Here is a 22,862-nt window from a genome sequence, read left to right on the forward strand (position 1 = left end):
TACAAAGTTATGAAAAAACATTGTGAGAATGACAACACCATTTCAGGTGTAAATGTACATACGGAAAAGCCAATGACGATAAGATTGTTTAAAAAAAATCCACGTAGTTTTAAGATTCATTGTATTCCTCCGCGGAAAACCTCTATTTGTTTACGTTTGTGACAGGCGATCGTTGACCATTTCGCTTAGCAGTCATTTGGAAAACATGGTGTTTAGTTGACTTTTTTAAATGTAGAAAAATCTATGGTAGTAGTATATATATATAGATGATAAATATTTTATCATACAGTATTTTCAGTGTTTGTCGTTAGAACAATTTTCTCATCGCTCGCACGTAGATAAAATCTCGACTCCACCTCCGGTGGCCTCACGATTTTATCTACGTGCTCTAAGAACAAACACAATAAACATATTACTGCGCCATATGGCTATTTCGTCCATTTAAGACTCAACATTGGTACTATTACCCAAACGAATGAAAACTCGATTTCTAAAGTGTTTCCAAACACACGTAGAATACAGCAAACTGGTTTGCCATGTTTGGCTACAACAGAGGCCAGAATTGATTAAAGAAACAAGGTTAAGGTCCATTACGAATATTGGTAACCAACCAGGTTAAGTAAAATAATCACTGGATTTGGGGGGGAAATGTAGATGCAAAAAGGCAAATGAAGTAAAACGTTTACTGCACCATATGGGTATTATACAATTAATTTATATATGATATCTACCTACAGTATATTAGGTGCATATAGTTCAAAAACAAAATTTCATACAATCTAATATTGATATGAATGGTACCTCACTTAGGTATTCCCATTTATTTCAAATGAATGATTCATATATAAAAATATATACTGTTTTGATTCAAATAACTCTAAATTGAATTAATATTTTTTTAAATATGTAATTATTTCATAACACTTTTAAATAAATAGAATAGATACAATCAACTAATTTTACTATTTAATAAATAAAATATATTTCACAAAGATCAATTTAAAATTGAATTAATAAAATACATTGAGTTCAGATTATTGTTAAATATATCAACAAAACAATCAGTTCAGCTTACTATTGAATAAAATCACATTTTGCATTTAGTTCACTGTTAAATAAATCAAATATGTACAATCAGCTCCGATAACTATCAAATACATGTTCATACATTTATAATGTATTTCAATCTACTTTAAAGTATAACACGGACACTTTTTTGACCTGTTTGTTTCATTTATTGTCGTATGTATTGACGTCTTTACTTTCTGAGCTGATATGGAGAGACATCGTTGGCTTGCTTCTCTCCCTATTCCTCCTGGTATATCATACCTGTAGAAAAACGCAAGAAACATAAATACGGTACCTTTTTCAACAATAAAGGACAAAATTAGCAAGAGTATGCCGAAGTGTCAGCAAACAATAATTAGAACTCAAAATCGACAAATCTAAGACAAAATATATACAAGGCAACTTTTACGTGGATTACCCATGAACAACTACTAGGAGAGGAAGACCAGTTTTTACGGAAGGGTAAGCGTCTTCTGTTTCATCAACGACACCGCCATGAAAATCTATGAGAAATCCAAGTAATGTTATATCCTCATACAGAGAATCCGGCAGTGACAACAAAACCACAAACCAAAATAAACCTGTTGTTTACTTCAGTGTTTGTGTTGCAGTAATTCAAATGATTTTGCCCTTTAGATTAGCCGTAGGAAGGATGAAAATAATGCAGGAAAATAGCAAAACAATAATCGTGAATTCGTGTTTTATATAAAACCTACCTGCCACACATGCAGTGAAATAACATGCGATGGTACCGACTATTACTGCCCGGGGAGCGAACTTGGTGACGGCTCCGATGTATTTCGGGGCCAGGACGGATATGGATCCTATACTTATACCAAGGGAAGACAAGGAGGCAAATCCACATAAGGCGTAGGCACTGATCACTTCGGAACGGTCCTGTAAATAGCAGAAACATGAGCCCAAAATATTTTATCCTAGCGGTGGAGTTACACGAATTCATAGTCATAACTGTACCTAATAGAGCTTGTTGTAAGTTTTCGATAATCTGAACTTTCGCCTTTTGTACCCTTCATATGGAAGACGAGTCAATTATGAGAGTGGATATATACTACACAGAATACAATATGTAGTAATTACATGTGGCGGGCCATCCTCGATATCCAGGGGCTACGCTCACTAACGCTCTCCTCACCTCTAGAATGTCATATACGAAGATACCTGTTTGATTGGTCTCAGGTAAAAAAGGGGTCGAACTATAGTCTTCTCATCACAGCCACAAGGTGGCACACACTGAGCCTTCGATATTTCTATGACACATTCCAGGGGTGAAGAGAGCAAAAGTGAGCATAACCCCTGAAGTAAACCCCTGGAATATCAGGGAAGGTAATTAGAAGGGCAAAAGTAACACTGAGCATATATAGATTTCACCGGTGAAGAGCGAATGTTTAAAAATTAGCTTGCGCGAAAGTTATCAAGTGTACAGTAGCAGGCCTCTATGGAACTTTAAAGCCTGATCTGAAGTTATCACAAACGCATTCCATTTCCAAGCGAAGAACACGAGTGAATGCTTAATTATTAATATTATAACATTGTGTTTTGAAAATATCATAACACACATTATCAAGTGTACGTGTATGATTGTGCGATATATTAGCATTCCCCGTTTATTTTGTTTCAATGAAAAAACTAGATATTTTGTTCCGAAATTATCCCTCTCAAAGACAATAGCCGTATTAAATTTAACTGTATATTCAAACACTTTTTAATGTTCAAATTATTGTTAACTGCTAATCAACATTACATGACCTTAAGTCGGCACCCATTCTTTTGTAAATATAGCTTTTAAAGTGAAATAAGATTGCAAATTATGACCACCCTCACGAATGCCCTGTTCAAATATATTATTGCACATATATAAACGTGCTACAGCATATATAGTGAAATCATTATCAAATATCCATGGAAAGTAGCAGACGAATTGAGTGAAGACGTGCCGTGAATTTTCTATTAACATCTTCGTTGAGATTAGGTATAATAGTGTCAACATCAATGAATTAGCTTAAACTCTTTGAGAAGTATAAAATCATTCTGTTCTGCGTCCATCCGTCTTTCCACTCGGCCCTCATTTGTTAGTGTCAGTATTGATGTGACTCGGTACTTCAATTTTCGTTTTGATTTGATACAACTGACTTCATAAATACACAGCAAAAAAGCATGAAAGTTTGCTTTGGCATTGTATTTTGCACAATACGTGTCGAAGATGTATACGATTAACACAGTGGCGTAGCATACATGAATGCTTGTATGGTTAAGAATACACTAAAATTTTCAAGATTTTTTTAAAAATCTTTTATTTTTTTCTCTCTTTTTTTTCATGATATCAATCATAAAAAAGGAAAGAAAAGAAAAACATCTTCTTAAAAATAGATAGCGTTCATATAAAAAGTCGGGTTTTGCTTGTTTAATAATCAGACGAAAAGGATTTCTCAGAATACGAGAGATTGCATCTAGGGCCTAGTAAACAAAATTATCCCATACCTCCCCTCCTTCTCCACTACGCGCCTCGGACGTTCGACCCTCTGTAAGCATATACTCCGAAAAATAATTTGGCACACCACTGAAACACTTACCGATAAGATACCTTTCACAAGAGTTTGGTTCCACTGCGGTAAAACTATATCGTACGAGTCCTGGTAGAATACGGTATCATTAAATAATGATGAATATGCATTAAAGGCCACTTTGTTCTGGACGTATTCTCCCATTCGTATGTAAGCTACGGTCAAATCTATCATGCTCCTTAGTCCGAGAAGGTTTGAGACTCTGGAACAATCACTCACGTCCACACCCATCAGGAAAGCAAACGGATAAAACAGGTAGGAGGAAATGGTCTGAAATATGAAAGGGTTTGTTTTAAGTCAGAAAAATAAAACGGATCGTCGTTTTAAAACTGAAAGTAGAAAGATTCGTTTAAGTCTGGAAATAAAACGGATCTTTCTATTTTGAATATAGAAAATAGAATCATTCTATCTCTGAAAATATAAGGTATTGGTTTCGGTTTTTAAATAAGAGGGATCGTTTTAAAACTGAAAGTAGAAAGATATATTTTAAGTCTTAAATTAAAACGGAAAATTTATTTCATGAAATAAACATTTTGAAAAAGATAAACATGTTTCATTAGGCAAATTAGGCAAAGATATCACACGGGTATCATCATATCTGTCATTGAATAAAGTAATTTTGTTTGGAATTTAAATATTATATCGTCACGCTACCAAAATTGGTTCGCTACTGAAATAAGTTATTACTCGGTCAGAAAAATGGTTAGATATTTTCAGCGACATTTTAAGAGTACCCGATGACTTCAAATTAAATGTCTGAAAACCAGAAAAAAAAGCATACGCCGACGAATGTTTGGAGGATTTTGAAGGGGTTAATTATAGACATGCTTAAATATTGATTTTTGGTCGTTATAACTGGATAATATAAAAGTGTATATATACAATTGTAATTCAGTTTGGTATTTATAAAAGCACTCCATATTGTTGCAAACGACACATCAACTAGTAGAAATAAAACAAGTGTCATAGCCTGTGATATGGTGTACCAATCTCGGCCCTAATAATTTAAAAAACAAATCGGATGAAATCTCACTTTAGCGTTCTATTTTAAAAAAAGTTAAGATTCTAGAAATATTTCAGATTTTAAATATCACTGAAAAACTCAACTCAAAATTTTACTATTTTTTACCAATTTTAGCGTGACGTTACCTTAAATGGGAGTTTGTCAGAATAATGCTAACTTACATATACTTATAGAAATTAACGTTGCACTGTGGACATATATGTTCTAATCAGTCTATGGTGAAATTTTAAGTCTTAGCATAAAATACCTCAAAATTTAAGTTTTCAATTCCAGCCCTGGCTCCAAACCATTCCAAAGCGGTATCGACCAAGCCCAGCACGGCTAACAAAACCATTACATTGACTAGGATGCTTGCCACGAAGGCCAATCCCTGTCTTGAACCAGCTGACAAAGCATGGAGAATGTTAGACTCCGTTCTGCCAGACAAATAAAAGAAATAGCTTAAGAATACAGTCATATTTGTATTCGCTTTAGAACTTAAAATATTTTAAACTGAGATATGTAGACATAATCATTCAACAGTGATGACAAACGTTTAGAATGATGTTATTTCTCTTTCACTGCCAAGTTTAAGCACTGCTTCTAAAATATACATATCAACTGCAGGGAGGTAAACAAAATTGTTTCTTTGATCTCCAACTTTGATCGACCTGATACAAGATTTAGACACAGACATCTATCTGTCAAGTCTGGTGTCAGGGCCAGAGGAAACTCGGACTTCCCCTAACTGTTAAAGATAGGTCCACAAATGCTTCTGATTGGCAATTTTTTTTTGTTTGAAATTTGGTATGCAGTTGTGACGTTGGGTAAGACAGAATACTCTACCTTATAATGTTGTCTTTCTTGACGTTCTCGTCGGTTTTCGGCAGGGAGGGTGGCGAGGGATAGTTCAGTTTAGCAGCGGCCAAGGCAGCGGGTGCAGACAACACTGATGCCGATATCAAATACTGAACCGGAATCTTAAATGACAAAATCAAGAACATTGTTAAGGACTATGTCGGGTTTGCCCTCAACCCCACCAAAAAAATAAAAAAATATAAAGATATCGAACCACAACAAAAACAAAACAAAACAAAAACAAAACATGTTTATATTTAGTTTAGTTATTGAGTACTTAACCAATGCTACTACAAACAGATTTTTTTTGTGTTTTCATTATACTTGTCATGGTTATGAGTTGTCGATTGCATACATTAGGTTGAATCAAATATTAAGTCAATTTCGTCGTGGTAGGTTTTTTCTCAATAGAGCACATGCTTGAACAAACTAAATATCTAAGAAGGACGCTGGGTACTGGTAAGATATTTTTGATGAAAAATATGTTGGTTCAAATTGTACTTCATAGTAATCATGAGAATATCAGGGATAAAATCTATCAAAAATTGAGGGAATATTTAAATTTCATCAAATTTATGCAAGTTTCAGCTGCTCACAACAGGAATCAAACTTTAAAATATATTTAAAGGTATTATATTTGGATACATTTCAAAATAATAATTTTCACTATAAACTGGCGTAATAAAAACAGCCACGGTGATGAGCACGCTTTGTTTAAAGTTAAGGATAAAGTGAAACACAGAGTGCAAACCTCAAGTATCCTTTGCTCGTACAATACGAAGAATTATAAAACGATGAGACGGTTCACTGCTGACAAATATGCGGCTGAAGCCGGTAACGCAATGGTAGTTCAGCATAAACAAGGTAAAGTATTGCAGGGCAATCCATAGTCCCCCACCGGTACTGATTTCTATAAGAATAAGTCTCAGTAAGGTCAGAGTGACCCACTTTTTGCACTCCGCCATCCCAAGATGTCATTGTACACCAAATCTGGTTACTTTAAGTGAAAAGGTATAGAAGATATGCCCCAGACATAATTTGTTTCAAAAGTGAAGGTCAAAGGTCAAGTCATAGGTCACAGTGACCTTATTCTTGCACTCTGCACTCCATCATCCTAAGATGTCCTTGTACACCAAATCTGGTTACTCCAGGTAAAATAGTGCAGAAGACGTTTTCAAAAGTTAAGGTCAAAGGTCAAAGCATAGATCACATTGAGGTTATATTGATCTTCGTTTTGCACTCTGCACTCCGCCATCTCAAAGGCTCCTTGTACACCAAAGCTGGTTACTCAAGATGAAATAGTATAGAATGTATGTCCCGGACAGACTCATCGGACGGAAGGCCGGACGGACGGACGGAGGGACGGACGGACATACATACAGACAGACCGAGTGAAAATATATAGCCTCCCCCGGGAACCGATGGAAGACTAATAATTGTAAGTTATATCCATTTGGAATACTAGTACGTATTTGTTCGTTTACCGGTGCAATATTATAGTGCGTATATGATGTGTTTGTTTTGATCATTTTTCATATATGTATATATCTACTTGATAATAGGATTTTTATTTCCTCAAAATAGTTGTAGTCATGGATAAGGTTTCTCAAAGAAGTACAGACAGGATTGATTCGGAAACCATTCTAAGCGTTTATATTATCGTATGGACCCTCCTGAGCTCGCGATCAGTAACACTGTATATTTTTCTACATCAGTCGCTGATCTTGATTCACTTACACTGTGGCCAACTCACGTTTCGATTCCCGGTCTGACCTCGAGGCATTTGAGTTAACGCAAAATTTGTTTGTTTTTTTCTCTCATAAGAGGTATGGCTTTTTATTCATACTTACTATTTTATTGTAGTGGTACAGACCTTTAGCAATCAGTTGATGTTTTTTTCGAAAAAAAAATATGCATAAATTACCGCATTAAGATTGAGTTCTTGGTCTGCATTCATGAAACCATTCTCATGTTAAAACACAGATTCTGTGCTCAAGCAAAATTGTTCGTTTTGGTGATGAATTAACACACACAAAAAATTGTCAGCGATTTGGAAAAGTTTTGGGGAGACTTAAAGTCGAATTCCATCGTAAATTATTTTACTTGATTTTTTTTATCCTTTAACATAATCTAAGCAAGGTACAGGGACTTGGTTTGAGCACAATATCATGCTTGAGCATAAGAACGGTTTCATAAATACAAGCTCCGAACGTGTCTGTGTTATTGACAAGACAATACACACAAAAAGATACTTAATAACTATAGCGCTACTTACCCCATACCCCGAGTACAGCACCACGGCACCACCACCGATGGAAGCAAGGTCTCCCACGAACACACAAAATATCTCAGACTCAGTAAGATAGTCCATATACTCCCTAATGAAGAGTATAGCTTGTCCCTGTCAGCGTGAAAAACTTGTCAATACTCATAATTGATTTCTGGTTTCCACGGTCGCAGCAATGACGTGTTGTTTTTTTTTTTGGTATTTATCATTTATAAATTCAGTAAGAATGATAACAAAAAAAGATAAATAAATGAAATGCTGTGTAAAAACTGAATGCATATTTCTTAATTCTATTATTTTCAATAGCTTCAATAAGATTCATCAGTTTGGCATTATGTTATAAAACTTTGTACACACAAACAGTTTACGTATTAAACGTATCGTAACGTGTCAAGACCGACTGGTCTCTTTGTCAAGCTATGTCCGAGTGAGCGATTTGTATATATTTGCACCTTTTCGACACATTGTGTATACACTCTCTATCGATAAGGCGAAACGTCCCGGGTCAAGTGACATATACAATTTCGCCATACGTTGTACAAGTAAACAATACAAATCGCTCACTCAGTCGTGCATGGAGATTAACAAAGGGACAATCCGGTCTTAAACGTTGCGGCACGTTTAATACATACATTGTTTGTGTATAAAGTAAAAATTGACATTATTTTCAATAGTATTTTTTTCTTTTTTCTTTTTAAATCACAAACAAGTTAAGATTTGATGTATCATTACCCCGCCAACAAATACATTGGCTGCTGCACATATGGACTCCGGATTACTCGTTCCCGTACAAAACGATAGGAAGGTTCCCAAATTCCGATTGATGAAACTGAGGACACCAAGGTGGGTCAAAACCCTCACCATGGCAACGAAGAATATAACCTTCGGTAAAAGCTGAAAATATACATATATTCTAAAAAAATCACAAGAAGATTCTGAAAACCTTTCGCTGCTAACATTAGAGCTTTTGGTTGATAAAGATTCCGAATCTGAATCTCTTCCTGTATTCCAATTGTTTCAACCATAATCACGTGGTGGCAGTCTGTGTCTATATAGCTTTTTTTAAATCCATATAACCACATGTTTACCTCAAAAAATGTCCTTTATCGATAACATTATGATCAATTCGAAATGCTCAACAACAGTTCAGAAAGGAGTAGTTTGCTAAAACTGCGATTGCTGAAATTTAGAAATAATACTTGCATGATATTCCAAAGGAAATGACAAAACATTGTAATTAAATGCATAACAGAGTAATAAAAATTCGGGAAATGTCGTTTTGTTTCGTTTTATTACTGACAACATTACTTAATTACCATTATTATGCAAGTGCAATTATATACTTGAAAAAATTGTTGAAACAAAAGACAAATAACTCCCTTGTGTATGGGTATCGAATAAATATACTTACACCAAAGGCAAAATAAAATTGCTTATAATTTTTGCCAAAGACGAACTCTGACCCTTTTGCGGAATGAGCAAGTAATTCAGTTAGTCGTCTGCTGCACCAAACGACCGCATCTTTCCCGCCACTTGTGTACAGCACGAGAATAGCTAGAGTAAACTGAATCCCGAATCCCCAGAAAACGCTGTGCCAGGATATCTAATTAAAGAGACGCATCAATGATCATGCTAATTCTTTGATTGTGAATTTACAGATATCTAACAAATGATTCGTTATGTAGGCCACAGGTGATTAATTATAAGATAAGCATATTGTAGTATTTCTTTCTCGTTATTTTACCTTCGAATCAGATTTTTTTACATTTAAAGTCGAAAAAGCAGGACTTTAAAAGATACTTTTAAGGTTTTATTTTGCTGCAAAATGTACGTTACAAGATGACATAATATCGTATCACTATAAAAAAGGGATTGCTTTTTTAAGGAATAGTGGTTCTTTATTTCTCAAAGATTTATCTTGTTAATATGGGCGCTGCCAATTTGTTCTTAAGGATTACTCTCCAAACCTTGCAAATGGTTTAGATACTCTCCTAGTAATTCTGTATGAAAATATAGATCTATCTCGAACAAATTTGAGTGACACGTACACGTATTTACAATATACAACAGCTGTCTAAAGAGAGGGTGTCAACATGTTGTCCCTTACATTAGAGCGGTCCACGGAGGTAACGTATAGCAGCAACAGGAAAACGATGAGTCCTCCAAGAGATACCAAATTCCTGAAGTTTCCCTTCGCTATAGATGTGCCAACCAGAGACCCAACGACCACAAGCATGGTGATGTACAGTCCCCTGTAAAGCAGAGGAGAGTAAAACTGAACAGGAGTATATGCAATTTTATTTGATACATTTTTCATCTTAAATATATGTTAATTTGAACCAGGATAAACCTTTTATCAAATATACATTGTGTTTGCTTTGGGTTAAGCGAACATGATGAGGTTATACAAGACGGTGTCACATATGAATGGACCGGTCATTGGCAAATTTTTAACATGATTTCTCACAAGTATGATAATTGTTTCACTATGAGACCACGGAACAGTAAAAAAATATCTATTAGAAACGGTCAGTATATTTCCTCGTCGGTATTAAGAGGTTTCAAGAATAAGGTACATATTAGAGAGTTGATGTTTGTCTTTTGTTGTCATTATCTCGGTTCTCACTTTGACATGAAATTACACGAATTGACAGGTATTGACGTCTTCAGTATCGATGAAGCAAAACACGTTTCTATTTCTAAAACCTGGCGTTATTTTCATTTTCAATTATCTCCACGTAAATCTGCCATTTGTTCATATTTTGCACAATCTTACTGATTTTGAGTATAAATAACGGTTTTGTTGACATGTTGATTACAGAAGATTAAAAGTTTGATAGCACTAAAAACAGTAAGGGAACATTGAGAAGTTATGAGTAAAACAAAGAATATTCAAGATCACTTGTAACAATTTATAAATTTCATGATTGGATTAATGATACCAAAGAAGCGTGTGATGGATACACGGTTGACGATATTTCATAAAGGAATCTTTCTTAATGTTCATGCAATAATGCTTCAGTTTGCGATATTATATCTAAATAATGATCCAAATTTTTCATAAAAATGTCCCAAAAAAGAAAGTAAATTAAACAAATTCTTTTTTTATTATGATTTTTTATTCCATTAATAAAGCATCCTTGTTCAGTGAATTGTTGTTTGCTACAAATCATATTTTCAATTAATTTTAATGATTGATTTTATGTGTCTGTTTCATGATATTGTTCCCATATGAAAATATAAAGTAACTTACCATCGGATATATTTTCTGATCTTCAGTTGCATTCTACCCTGACATTTAACCTGCCGTAGATCAGCATAGATGTTTGCAAACCATTTCCACTTTTTAATCAGATTCCACGATAGGAGGAGATACCACAGTATTGTTCCAATCAGAAGTCTTAAAGAGTTTTCAGAGCCGAATTCTACTGTCATACAATATCCAACATACGCCAGAAATAATGCTGGAAAGATGACTTTGGTCGCCTTGGTTACCGGTGCTGTGTACGTTGCTATGCATTCGGAAAACTTCTGCCTTTCTGTTGTTTTCGTTTCTGATACCGGGACCATTTCGCCATCGTTGATTGTAACTGTTACTGCTGTTTCTTTTTCGAGGTCTTCCGAATATGTTATTTCAGTAGTGTCCAGTATCTGGGTGTAAATATTTTGACTTGCCATACCCGGTGTCGAGAGTTCCCCAGGTACTACTAGTACAGTTTTCTATTGTAAAATCAACAGAAGTATGCAGTTATTTTTGTCAGCATGAACATGAGGAAATGTTATGTTTATCGAAAGAAAAATGCCTTTGGACTGTAATGTTTCTCATGCAAAGCTCGAAAGCCTTTAGAAATAAACAAAGGCGCCAACTGCAGGTTTCTCAATATTACAATAGGAAATAGGCAGACAACTATTTTTTTGAATGCAGCAAAAAGCTGAGTAAATTAAAGTTTGCTTTCATTACTGTCGCTTTCCTCTTGTTCCATTTTTTGACCTACCTTCAGGTCAGCCATTACGCATGTTATCACTGTTTGGCAACGATGGTATGATAGGTTTCAATAGGTATATGCTAACTGCTATCCAGAGTTGCAATAGTAGTTCACAATATAGACTGAGATACACTAGGACTACATTCATATACACTTCTGATGTTTTCCTATGAGAATATGAGATTCGTTATATTGCCATGTTTTTTTTAATTTAAGATAAAAAGTAGAACAAGTATTGGGATAACAATGAAATAACAAAGTTTCCAATGTAGTGAAGTTTTTATATTATATTACACCTACAAAAATACGTTTTGCTACGTGAGTTCAAATGCAATGCAATGTTAAACTGAATTTTACATATGAAATGTATTTGGAAAGTCAGCTAGCGTCTTCTGTTTTATCGCTAAACATTTATGTGGGCATCGTTATGAGAGTGATCTTGTATCGCGAATTCGAAAAGAAAGAATAAATATCAAATATCTAACGCTATATTTCAATTGGATATTATATCAATACCATTTAAAATTGGCATATTTAAAGACGATGTAAACAAACGTACATATCCCAATGTAGTATTAAAACAATTTTGGTATTTATCAAAATCTTACCGTTGCGGATTCCTTGTTATTGACCATTTTCTCTAAAGCAGACATGGTGTTTCCCCTACTCTAAGCTGCATACGAACACATCCAGGTGATATGGCTACAAATGTGTTATCACGAAGTGGAGAGTTCTGTGGTCATGACATGAATATCAAATTTTATACGAAGTCTTTGTCTTTATGCAAAGAAATGGTCACATACTGCATGTCGGTTTACATATGATGGTTACATTGTGTTTATATTTAATATACACTGTTATCTGTTGTCGTTGCATGATATATGATTGATTAAATCTGATTCATATATACATTACGTTCAGTACATTTCATAGGTGAAGGGTCTAGGGTCATTTCTGATTTTCTTTTTTTATGTTTACCCAACATAATTATTGATAATTTTGTTAAATCTATCGTAATTGTTTTCCGGACGCAAGGAAGGCTACCTACCTAGCATTGTCTAACTTATATGCAGGTGATGTCAAACTCTTGCCTAGCAGTAACCATACCACCTCAAGCGTGACCTTTGACCCAATAAACTTTGACCGCAAACCAGATGTAGAATTCAATGTTACAGTGCATCCTAACATGGAGGCTCATTAAATATCGTGTACACATATTTTCTTGATTTCAAAATTGCGTGACTGTACACAAATGATCCATGACCTATGACTTACAAAGTCTAAGATGAAGAACTTGATATTACCATACTATGTTGTTAATATATACTAATTCTATTACGGGGATCTAGAAATACTACCTTGTACGCAAACATTTTACTTCGGACTGACGGACGCACGGACTCACCTACGCACTGACAAAGAAATGAACTATGTAAACCTGACTGTACACAAATGATCCATGACCTATGACTTACAAAGTCTAAGATGAAGAACTTGATATAACCATACTATGTTGTAAATATATACTAATTCTATTACGGGGATCTAGAAATACCTTGTACGCAAACATTTTACTTCGGACTAACGGACGCACGGACTCACCTACGCACTGACAAAGAAATGAACTATGTAAACCTTTTGACTCAATAAAGGTATCACAAAACCGCTTTGAACCGTGTCAACATTTAATTAACAGGATTAAGAATATTACTAATTCTTATTCAAGCACTAATTTGCTAATAAAATTATGATGGTTCCACAAATTAACGCTTTTTTCTGTATTTAAACTTAAGGAATATTGACAGTTTTCCATATTTCAGCAAAATACTGAAATCCCTTTAAAAAACCAACAGCAAAAAATAAAAACAAAGATTTATCGACATACACAATCTACAAATGTCAATATCATTTCCTTTGAGCCCGTATTCATGAAAGTATTCTCATGCTCAAGCATGGGTTCTGTGCTTAAACCACCTTTCTTGCAACTCGCTTAAGGTGGCTCCACACTTTCGTAATTAACCAGCGAAATTCGTTGATACTTTCATATAATGGTTATGCAACTATGTAGAGATGATTTTATGAAAATCTTAACACTCCGACAGTAAGGGGACTTTTTTGGAAAAAATACCAAAAAATTGAATTTTCGTCAATTTTAATATTTTCCGGGTTTTTTTTGGGTGTGACATTGTTCGGGACAATAACAACAATAATAAAATGAAAAGAAGCATTTCTAATTAACCCTACAAATATTTTATTTATCGCAAAATATGTAACACATGTTACACAAAGTGTTTTTTATTGAATTTGAACGGATAAAAGTGATTATCTACAAGCTAAAAGCCAACAGGACACAAAGATCTATACATATAGAATGGGAAATTGAACAAAATATACACAATGGCTTTATAATTAATTTATTTTACATTTTACAATCACTTCGATCCGGGTAAGAGTTATCTTCCTTGAAAAAAATCGGAACTTTTTGCAGAGGGGTGACATTTACACAATGACAGTTGTCCCTGTTTACATATAACAAAAATGATGGAAATAAATCAAAGATATGATATCAAAATTATCGCATGGTATGCCGTTCTCACGTGCACTCACACATGCATTTTATAGGTATCTTGATATTTTACAAAACATTATTTTCACAGAGTAAGTAGACTACATTTGTAAACACGATTTAATCGACAGAGCGAAACTTCCTCAACAGCGAAAATCGTAACGACCTCGAGCTTATGAACTCGTGTTGCACATGTGAGGTCGGTACGTCCGCATTCCATGCGTTTCCTCTATGACCTTCTTGAGGTCGTTTGGTCTCATGTCACTATCTTCCAGTGAGTCTGTTTATGTCTATGAATTTGAAAGCTTTATTCCTGAAATACGTGTGATTATACATTTCCCGGTAAAATCTCGATATCGGGTGTTGACATATCATCGACACGCACGTGTACTATTGTTTACCAGTGGCCTGTTCGTGTATGCGGAGCAACCGGTTTGACCGTTTATAAATGTAACAATTTCGGGTATAAATCCTGCCGGACCTGCAAATTTATATGCAGGCCTTGCAAGGCTTTCTCACGGCTCGCCTGAAAGCAGCATCAGATTACTAGGTCCGACCTTATTTAATAAACGAACAACAGTGGTCCGATCGGTTTGACAGTTTAAACGAAAACGGCCAAGGTGTAACTATAATTTGCACAACGACATCGAATGCCCGATACGCAATACGGAAATGACGACACGGTGTACATGCACATTTCGATCAAGATAATTGAGTCCGAGCTGTACTTTTTCCGGAAGTACGTCACGAAAATGGACGCTGATGACGATGTGTGGAGCCACCTTAAATCACTTGACACGTTGAAAAAGTGAAGTGTGAACATTTTAAAATATAATCAGTTTGAGGTGTCTTCAAACTTCTTACAAATCATTGATAAAATATGTTTCTTAATTTATTTATCATCAGAACAAGAAATTTGGCTTGAGCACAAAACGTGAGTTTGAGCATGAGTATGGATTCATGAATAAGGGCCCTGAAACTACCACCCCTGCTGGTGGGGAATCGGGAAGAGAATACACCTGCTGTTACCCACTGCATGCATCGTAGAAGGCGACTAATGCGGAAAAAAAACCTGCAGAACTGGGGATTTGCTTTGGTATCCTCTATTTGAGCATAATTTCCTAGCACCTTCCATGGCAACACCTCACTTTTGGCCTTAATGTTGAGCGTTCGCCAAGGTGAGGGAAGCACTGGGTTCTGGCCCAAGGCCGGGACATGCCAAAGTCCTTCAAAATAGTAGTTGTTATTCCCTGCTTAACGTTCAGCATTTAGGGGAACGGCAACAACTGGTTCACCCGTTGTCAGTATAATGTGACCGGGCGGAATGCTGTGCTAGGTGCCTTCGGCATGGTATTTTAGTGAGATAGCACTATAAAGTCGGCATCACAAGGAGGCAAGCACGCCAACATACCCTGTCTCCTGCATACATACACGCAAGCACGCATACACTACGCGCATGGATGCACGTCCTTAAATGACCTTAGCTGTTAATAGGACGTTAAACAAAATTAAACCAAACCAAACCAACCCTTGAACAACAACTTTTAAGCGATATAGGTATCTCCATTAAAAATGCACTTGTAAACTTAAGAAGGCATGTTTACAACATACTTTAGTTCGCCCAGTACTACATGTTTATTTGATGTCGTTTGGATGCAGCTCAGTTAAAATGAAATTGTAAAATTGATATTCAGATCTGAAAAAAACCACTTAGTATAGTGAATAGCTATTTGATAGAAACACTTTTTACAAATGTCTTAACATAGAGACTGCTTTTACAAAGACATAAGTGAGTCAATAGTATATGTTTATCCAAACGTAATGACACCAATTATAAAATTAATTGAACTTTGCTGATATTTAATTAACACCAAATAACCTTCAAAAAGACAAGTTAAACTAGTGTTTCAGGTGACCGGAACTTTTTGCAGAAGTGAAAAAAGTCTTTTATTCGCTTTTTTTAGTACACATACACAAAACAGGATTGGATATCAGGCATTGCCTATTCCGTCTTTGCGTATTGCAAAGGTATCTTCTCTTTGGAGCAGGTATTGATTGTTCCGTCATTGGTATGTGTGAGAAAATTACGTCGTTTTCTCAAAAATTGATGACGTTTCTCTCACAAACAAGTGACGTAACAATCAATACCTGCTCCCAATAGAAGATAACTCTGCAATACGCAAAGACGGAATATAAATCCTCTCCTTACAGCTACATTCGGTGGTGAACATACTAAAGACATTCGCATTATAGATATACAAAGGGGAAGTAACTCCTCCAAAGCAGAATATATAATAGTGTTGTGTAAAGATAGTTGCCCTTTTAATTAAGGACTAGTAATAAACACGTTTTGCAAAATAGATATATTTACCTAAGCTATAGCTACACTTTTTTTATATATATTATGGAAATAATCAAAATACACATATTTAGTAGATTTGGCTTTATCTCAGGCCAAACAAAGTCAAAATGTCACATATTGGCACTCCACTTATAAAGTTCAAAAGCCGATTACAGCAAATAGATATTTAGTTTACTGGTAGGGCCACGCCAAATCTAGGACATAATAAGACTGTTTGTACATTTTCAAAGGCAGGACTTACTTCATAAAGCTAGTTTGGTTTTACCCAATCTGTGGTGCCAAGAGGAAAGTACATACTAGGCAATTGATGACCTTTATCATTTCAATGAAAAAAATTATAATATCTACCTACAAAAAACACCAGCCATAGCCTAACACTAGAACATTGGTCAGTAGTATATGTGTATATCTTACAATGAAATGTATATCATGTTTGAAAGAAGAAAATATATCTTTACATATTCCTAACGATTCAGAGCAAAACAAACATATTTCTCCGCGCGCTTCACATGGGCATTCTTGTTAGGAGTAAGATCAAAAGAATATATAACTCCTGCATAATGTTGACAGAGACATCTCAGTCAAAAAGTGAGATTTTTGTCAGTTTATCACTACTTTTTGCCTATTACAACTTTTACAATAGAAAAGTTAGGAAGAAAAATAAGCGATCATTTCTGTGTGTTGCAGGCAGAGAAATATCAATCTTCGGGATAAGATTTTTTTAAATTAAACATTCGACAAAACCCCTTTATTACTAAACCCCATAGAGTTACCTTGTGTCGAGCATTCCCCGAATTCATCACAAATTTATGGTAAATTCAATCAACCTGAAATGGTTTAAGCAGAAAGTAAAAAAGAACCCATGCTTCTGTTGGAGACACACTTCTTATACAATAGGCTAATTATTCTCCAAACAAAGTCAAGTTAATTTAGCTAATCACTAACTTTAATTGCATCTCGTATACGAAGCAGAAATGCATTTAAGCTCAACATTATGATGCTCATGGTTAACGTTTCAAAATAATAACAACAGTTATTAACTAAAATTCAAAACTTGTGGAATTTCCTCATAATATGTAATATGATATTTTCAGGAAATACGAGTTGTCTCCCCTACACCTGTAATCGCTTGTTATTTACATTTAATTTAACAGTAGGTTTTTAACACGTGTTGAGCGGTTTGGAGGGGACGGCTACATTGGAGCTTGGTGTAAATATGCTAAAAAGTATGTCAGCGAAGACTGAAATGTGAAAACAAGTGCTGTTGAGTGGTTTATGTATTACTTAATCCTGATAAGAATTTGAAGGGATCACAATATAATAGCTTCACCAATTGTAACATCTGGGAGATTTTTCCTACCTTTTTCACCATTTCATTTTTTCGGGTCTGTAATAAAATACAAATACAACAAAACTAAGAGCATCTAACATCGTTTCTCCGCTTTATATTGGTTGAAACAAATAAGATTGATGTGTTTTGAAGGTTGATTTTGCTTTGAAACGCCTTGCTTCTTATTGGCAATCATTTCAGTTTTTCACCAGCCATTGGCTGAAGTTAACCAACCATTTGGCAACCAGTGCCATTTAGCTAGTCTGAAATACATGTATGTCAGTAATATGGGGGTGTTTCATGAAAACTTACGAGTTATACAGCCCATTACGCATGACATATGTATGAAAATAGCCGCAGTTTCAATGAAAAGTTAACCAAACCAAGTGGTATTCATTCAGACGTTAAGCATATCAAATTATTTTGGAGGGATCTATTGTTTTTAACCGGCTATTTTAAACAGGTTATTATTTTGCAAGTATTTTCTCATTATATAGCTATCGTTGCATGACAGAATATTTTTTCACTGTGGCTTTCAAGCTTTCCAATATTAAGATTGATAACAAATATATATTGTAACTTAACGTTGCACTTATAGTTGTTTTATAACTTCCTGTGAGGAAGGCTTTGGGTTCTGTCCCCTGGCCGAGACATACTTGAGTCTGTAAAAATGGTAGTTTCTTCTCCTGCTTAACGCTCAGCAATTTAGGTATGGGACGACTGGTTCGCCCGTTTTCAGTATAAAGTGACCGGGTTGGGTGTCCTGCTTGATGTCTTCGGCAGTATATTTCAGTGAGGTAGCACTATAAAGTCGGCATCAGTTCCGCGTTATCACAAGGAGACAAACACGAACATATCGCAGCCTCCCAAAACACACACGTATACAATACAGGCATGCATCTTGCACACAGGGGAGGTCGTCCTTAAATGACCATAGCTGTTGATAGGACGTTAAACAATACTAAACCAAACCAAACCAATCGTCTGAGGGAGAAGGAAATTAAATTAAGAAAGTTGTATTTTCGTTATAACTTAAACCGTCCATGTTACCATAGCCAGTAGCCAATGAAGCAGATAAACAGATTCGTTGGCGTAAAAGTATCATATTATGAAAATTTTATGAATAAAGGACTTGTTTCCATAACCTGCCAATTCCTTTGGCCACTTTCCCAAATGTGTCCCGTTTTAGGAACGGACGCCACGGTATGGCATACGCTCACCTTGGTCCTTCGGACCAGGTGAGCTAATAAAGTTTGCATTGTTTATTTTTGAACTAGCATCAAACATGACCAAGTACATTATTAGATAGTTGAATTATATATTGAGATTCTACGAACATTAAACAGCGTATCGATTGGCAATGCTGCATCGTTTTGAGAGCAATGTACTGTTATAGTGTTAATGTTTGTTTCCAAATATAGCACCACGCGATAAAACAGGACTGTGATGGCTTCGAATGTCATTGATGAAACACGAGCTGACGTATTTACAGAGAAAACGTCCTCCGCACTAACAGGTGAGGTTACGCTCTGCTGACGTGATGCGGAAACCGAAAGAAATAAAACAGTGGTATAAATTACAAAGCCGTACATAAATAACGACGTCTAGTGAAACTAACACATTACATTTATAAATTTGGGTGGGAGAAATTAGGGAGGGAAATGACGCCTCTGAGGACAAAGGATGGTCAACGACCTCAGTGATTGGTCCCGAGGCTGGAGAGAAGGCTTATGATTGGACAACCAATGATCGCTCGGTGTTCCTGAAGCCCAAGAAAAAACCCTTGGATCCGCCACTGAAACCTTACAGCCTGACTTAAAATTATTTATTCGTACGGGTACATAATATATATCATTAATACATACATTTATACATGTATATCTATATTGGATGTACAGTAGGTGGTCATAAATATTGTAGCGCTTTTTATGCTATAAAAATATAAACTTTATTTACGTTACAACAAGTATTTGTAATTGTTATTTCAACTTATATTAATCAACCGTGTAGGCCCGGATGTAAGCGCAAGGGGGTCTTAATGTGGGAGGAAACCGGAGTACCAGGAGAAAGCCCACGTGGTCGGGCAGTTGACCCCATAATTTTCGCGTACGATCTGGGAATCGAACTCCAGCCGCCTTGGTAAGCGGCATAAGTGCTATCCATTGCGCCACCAAACCAACCATGTTTGCCTCATATTTCAGGCATTTCTACATTTTTCATTGAATTAATCGTTGTTTTATGAGAGTTCATATTTTTTATACTTGAAGTGATTCTTTCCAAACGAATTTTCAAATATTGAAAACCTGGTGCCTGGAAAATATGGCAATTTTGTGAGAATTTGTTTTTCTTCCATTCTGTAAAATCTCATTTCAATGAAGTCTTTTTTATCCCCGACCTGCAGGAGAGTCTGTAAGCAGCATCAGATTACTGGGTCCGACTTTATTTAATAAATGAACAACTGTGGTCCGACTTGTTCAACCGTTTAAACGAAAACGGCTCGGTTGTCAGTATAATGTAACCGGTAGGAATGCCTTCGGCATGGTATTACAGTGAGATAGCACTATAAAGTCGGCATCAGATCCGCGCTATCACAAGGAGGCAAGTACAACAACATACTCTTCTGTCACTTTGTCAGTATCTCCATCAACATGAAGTTTTTGCGTTTAAGTTAGTTTCACTGACAGTATTAGTGCTACACCAACCAACCTTGGACCATACATGCATCTTAGGTAGTACATCTCAACCCATGCATCAAATGCTGGACGCAGCGTACCTTTCATGGTCCATTGAGTTGATCAGCATCTCCATCAACATTCAGTTTTCGCGTTTAAGCTAGTTTCTCTGATATGTGCATTGAGCGTCAAAGCGGGGCACAGGCGAGACATATCAATCCGAATGGCTTGTTAATACATCAGTACATAGTTTGAGGACACTTTCGAATGAGGATATATCTTTGAATATTACTTTTATTTTTCTCCGTCAACTAGTCTAAGAAATGCTTATCCTATGATACAGACATGGTGTACACTTCACAATCACAAAAACCGCCATCTGGCTGGTAAATACTATATTCTCAATAAAACAAGACCAATCTAATTAAAATTAAATTTTCAATCGCTCCCGTTTACTGATATGTCGCGTTGAAGATCTAACAACATCCCGTAGAGGGTCATGTTCAGGTGACCTTTGCATTAACCAATCAGATGAGAGCTTACGCATTTCTGTAAGTGATGATGTAATGATTTCGGAACACACTTGCTATGGTAAAAGACCGAGAGGTGTCAAATGAGCATCGAAAATGGCGGCGCCCATGACACCACGCCGTGTCTATCTACAAGACAACGTTTGTACAATTTGTGGATTTTGCTTTGAAATAAGAGAGACTTCCTCTTCTGGTGATGTTATCGTTAACAAGTTTAACAACCTGAAACTAAAACTAACCAATGACAGGCTTCGCAATATTACTGGACCAGACGAAAAAGTAGATTTTGGGCTACGAGGTGTCTGCATTGAATGCTACAGGTCCTGCTTTCTGATTGGTTGAAAGAAAGAGTTATGTCGCATTTTGATTGGCTTGTTATAAATACGATAATGCATTCACGGTGACCTCTGACGTGACCCTCTATGGGATGCTGTTAGATCTTCAACGCGACATATCAGTAAACGGGAGCGATGCGCAGATATAATTTTAATTAGATTGAAACAAGACTTGTTTTTTTTCTGCGATAACGAAATCGATAATAAACTATATTGAGTTGTCTCCCTTCGGTCAGATTTAATACAGTGAAAAATACATGAAGTATAGTAACAACAGAGTTACCTTTCCTTTAAAGAATTATTTCGTTTTATTTAGTGACAACTCTGATGTTTACCCCTGTATCTAATGTGCACAAGCTGCAGGTAATCTAAGAAATTCTTTCACCGTTAAAAATAGAACCTTGAAAAATTCCAGTTCTGACATCGATAAAGTGTTGCTCAAATCTGTATCACAGGCTCAAAGCAGAAAATGTCCATGTGGTTATGAAAATACCCCCTTATATCACAAGACACAGTTGAAATACTTTTTGTAGAAAAAAATCAATAAAATGCAAAACCACGCAAATATGCTTGTTTTATCCCTTATAACATTTAGCTAAATGTTTTATAATGTTGAACACACCGAGAAAGAACTATTTTGATAGTTTTAAAAGTTGATCAATGGTTGTTTGCGCACTTGTGTTTATCTAAGGCAAAGGTTAACATACCATGGTGAAATACTAGCCACTTCCGACCGACTCGGCCTGAGATAATTTCGATAGAACGAAACACTAATAGTAAGCGGTCTATGTCGGGCACACTAAAAGATAAGTATCTCTTTTACAATGCCACCCTGGTAGGGGACAGGGAAATAATGACTAAATATCAAGCGGTGGAACAGCACACTAGCAAGCCATGGGTACTGGGTTCGATTCCTGGCGGAGCCACTGAACAAATAATTATCTCTGTTACAATACCACCATAACACCTAGCGGTGGAGCTTCACACTAGCAAGCCAGAGGTCCTGGGTTCGATCCCTGGCAAATGGCATTGAAATCTACAGAAATGAATTGCTGATACATTCTTTATAAAACCTCTGCGATATGTCACTTGCCATTGACGGCCTTTTCAATTCCCCCCCTTATCCTGAATAAAATTACATGCAGATTTATGTAATACTCCAATGTAAAGCAACCGACCAGCTATGTCACCACATCCAGGGACACACCTTATTTAGTGTTTAACAATAAGGTATATGCTTTCGATTAAAATTCAAAAAAGGAAAACGTATCACTAATTATGTT

General features: G+C 35.8%; 1 protein-coding gene across 1 annotated transcript; it reads right to left on the reverse strand.

Moving 5' to 3' along the window:
* Positions 1-1,069: 1,069 nt before the first annotated feature.
* LOC110464313 (solute carrier family 28 member 3-like) lies at positions 1,070-12,584 on the reverse strand. The gene is made up of 11 exons (XM_021519463.1): positions 12,393-12,584; positions 11,052-11,518; positions 9,906-10,050; positions 9,210-9,401; positions 8,531-8,692; positions 7,787-7,912; positions 5,500-5,633; positions 4,922-5,090; positions 3,660-3,920; positions 1,785-1,965; positions 1,070-1,329 (listed from the first exon to the last, which is right to left on the reverse strand). Exons 1-11 carry the CDS (start codon positions 12,435-12,437, stop codon positions 1,307-1,309), a joined length of 1,905 nt encoding a protein of 634 aa, XP_021375138.1. The 5' UTR covers positions 12,438-12,584; the 3' UTR covers positions 1,070-1,306.
* Positions 12,585-22,862: the final 10,278 nt, after the last annotated feature.

The sequence above is a fragment of the Mizuhopecten yessoensis genome, unplaced genomic scaffold (assembly GCF_002113885.1).
Source record: "Mizuhopecten yessoensis strain PY_sf001 unplaced genomic scaffold, ASM211388v2 scaffold10985, whole genome shotgun sequence".
NCBI classification, from domain to species: Eukaryota; Metazoa; Mollusca; class Bivalvia; order Pectinida; family Pectinidae; genus Mizuhopecten; species Mizuhopecten yessoensis.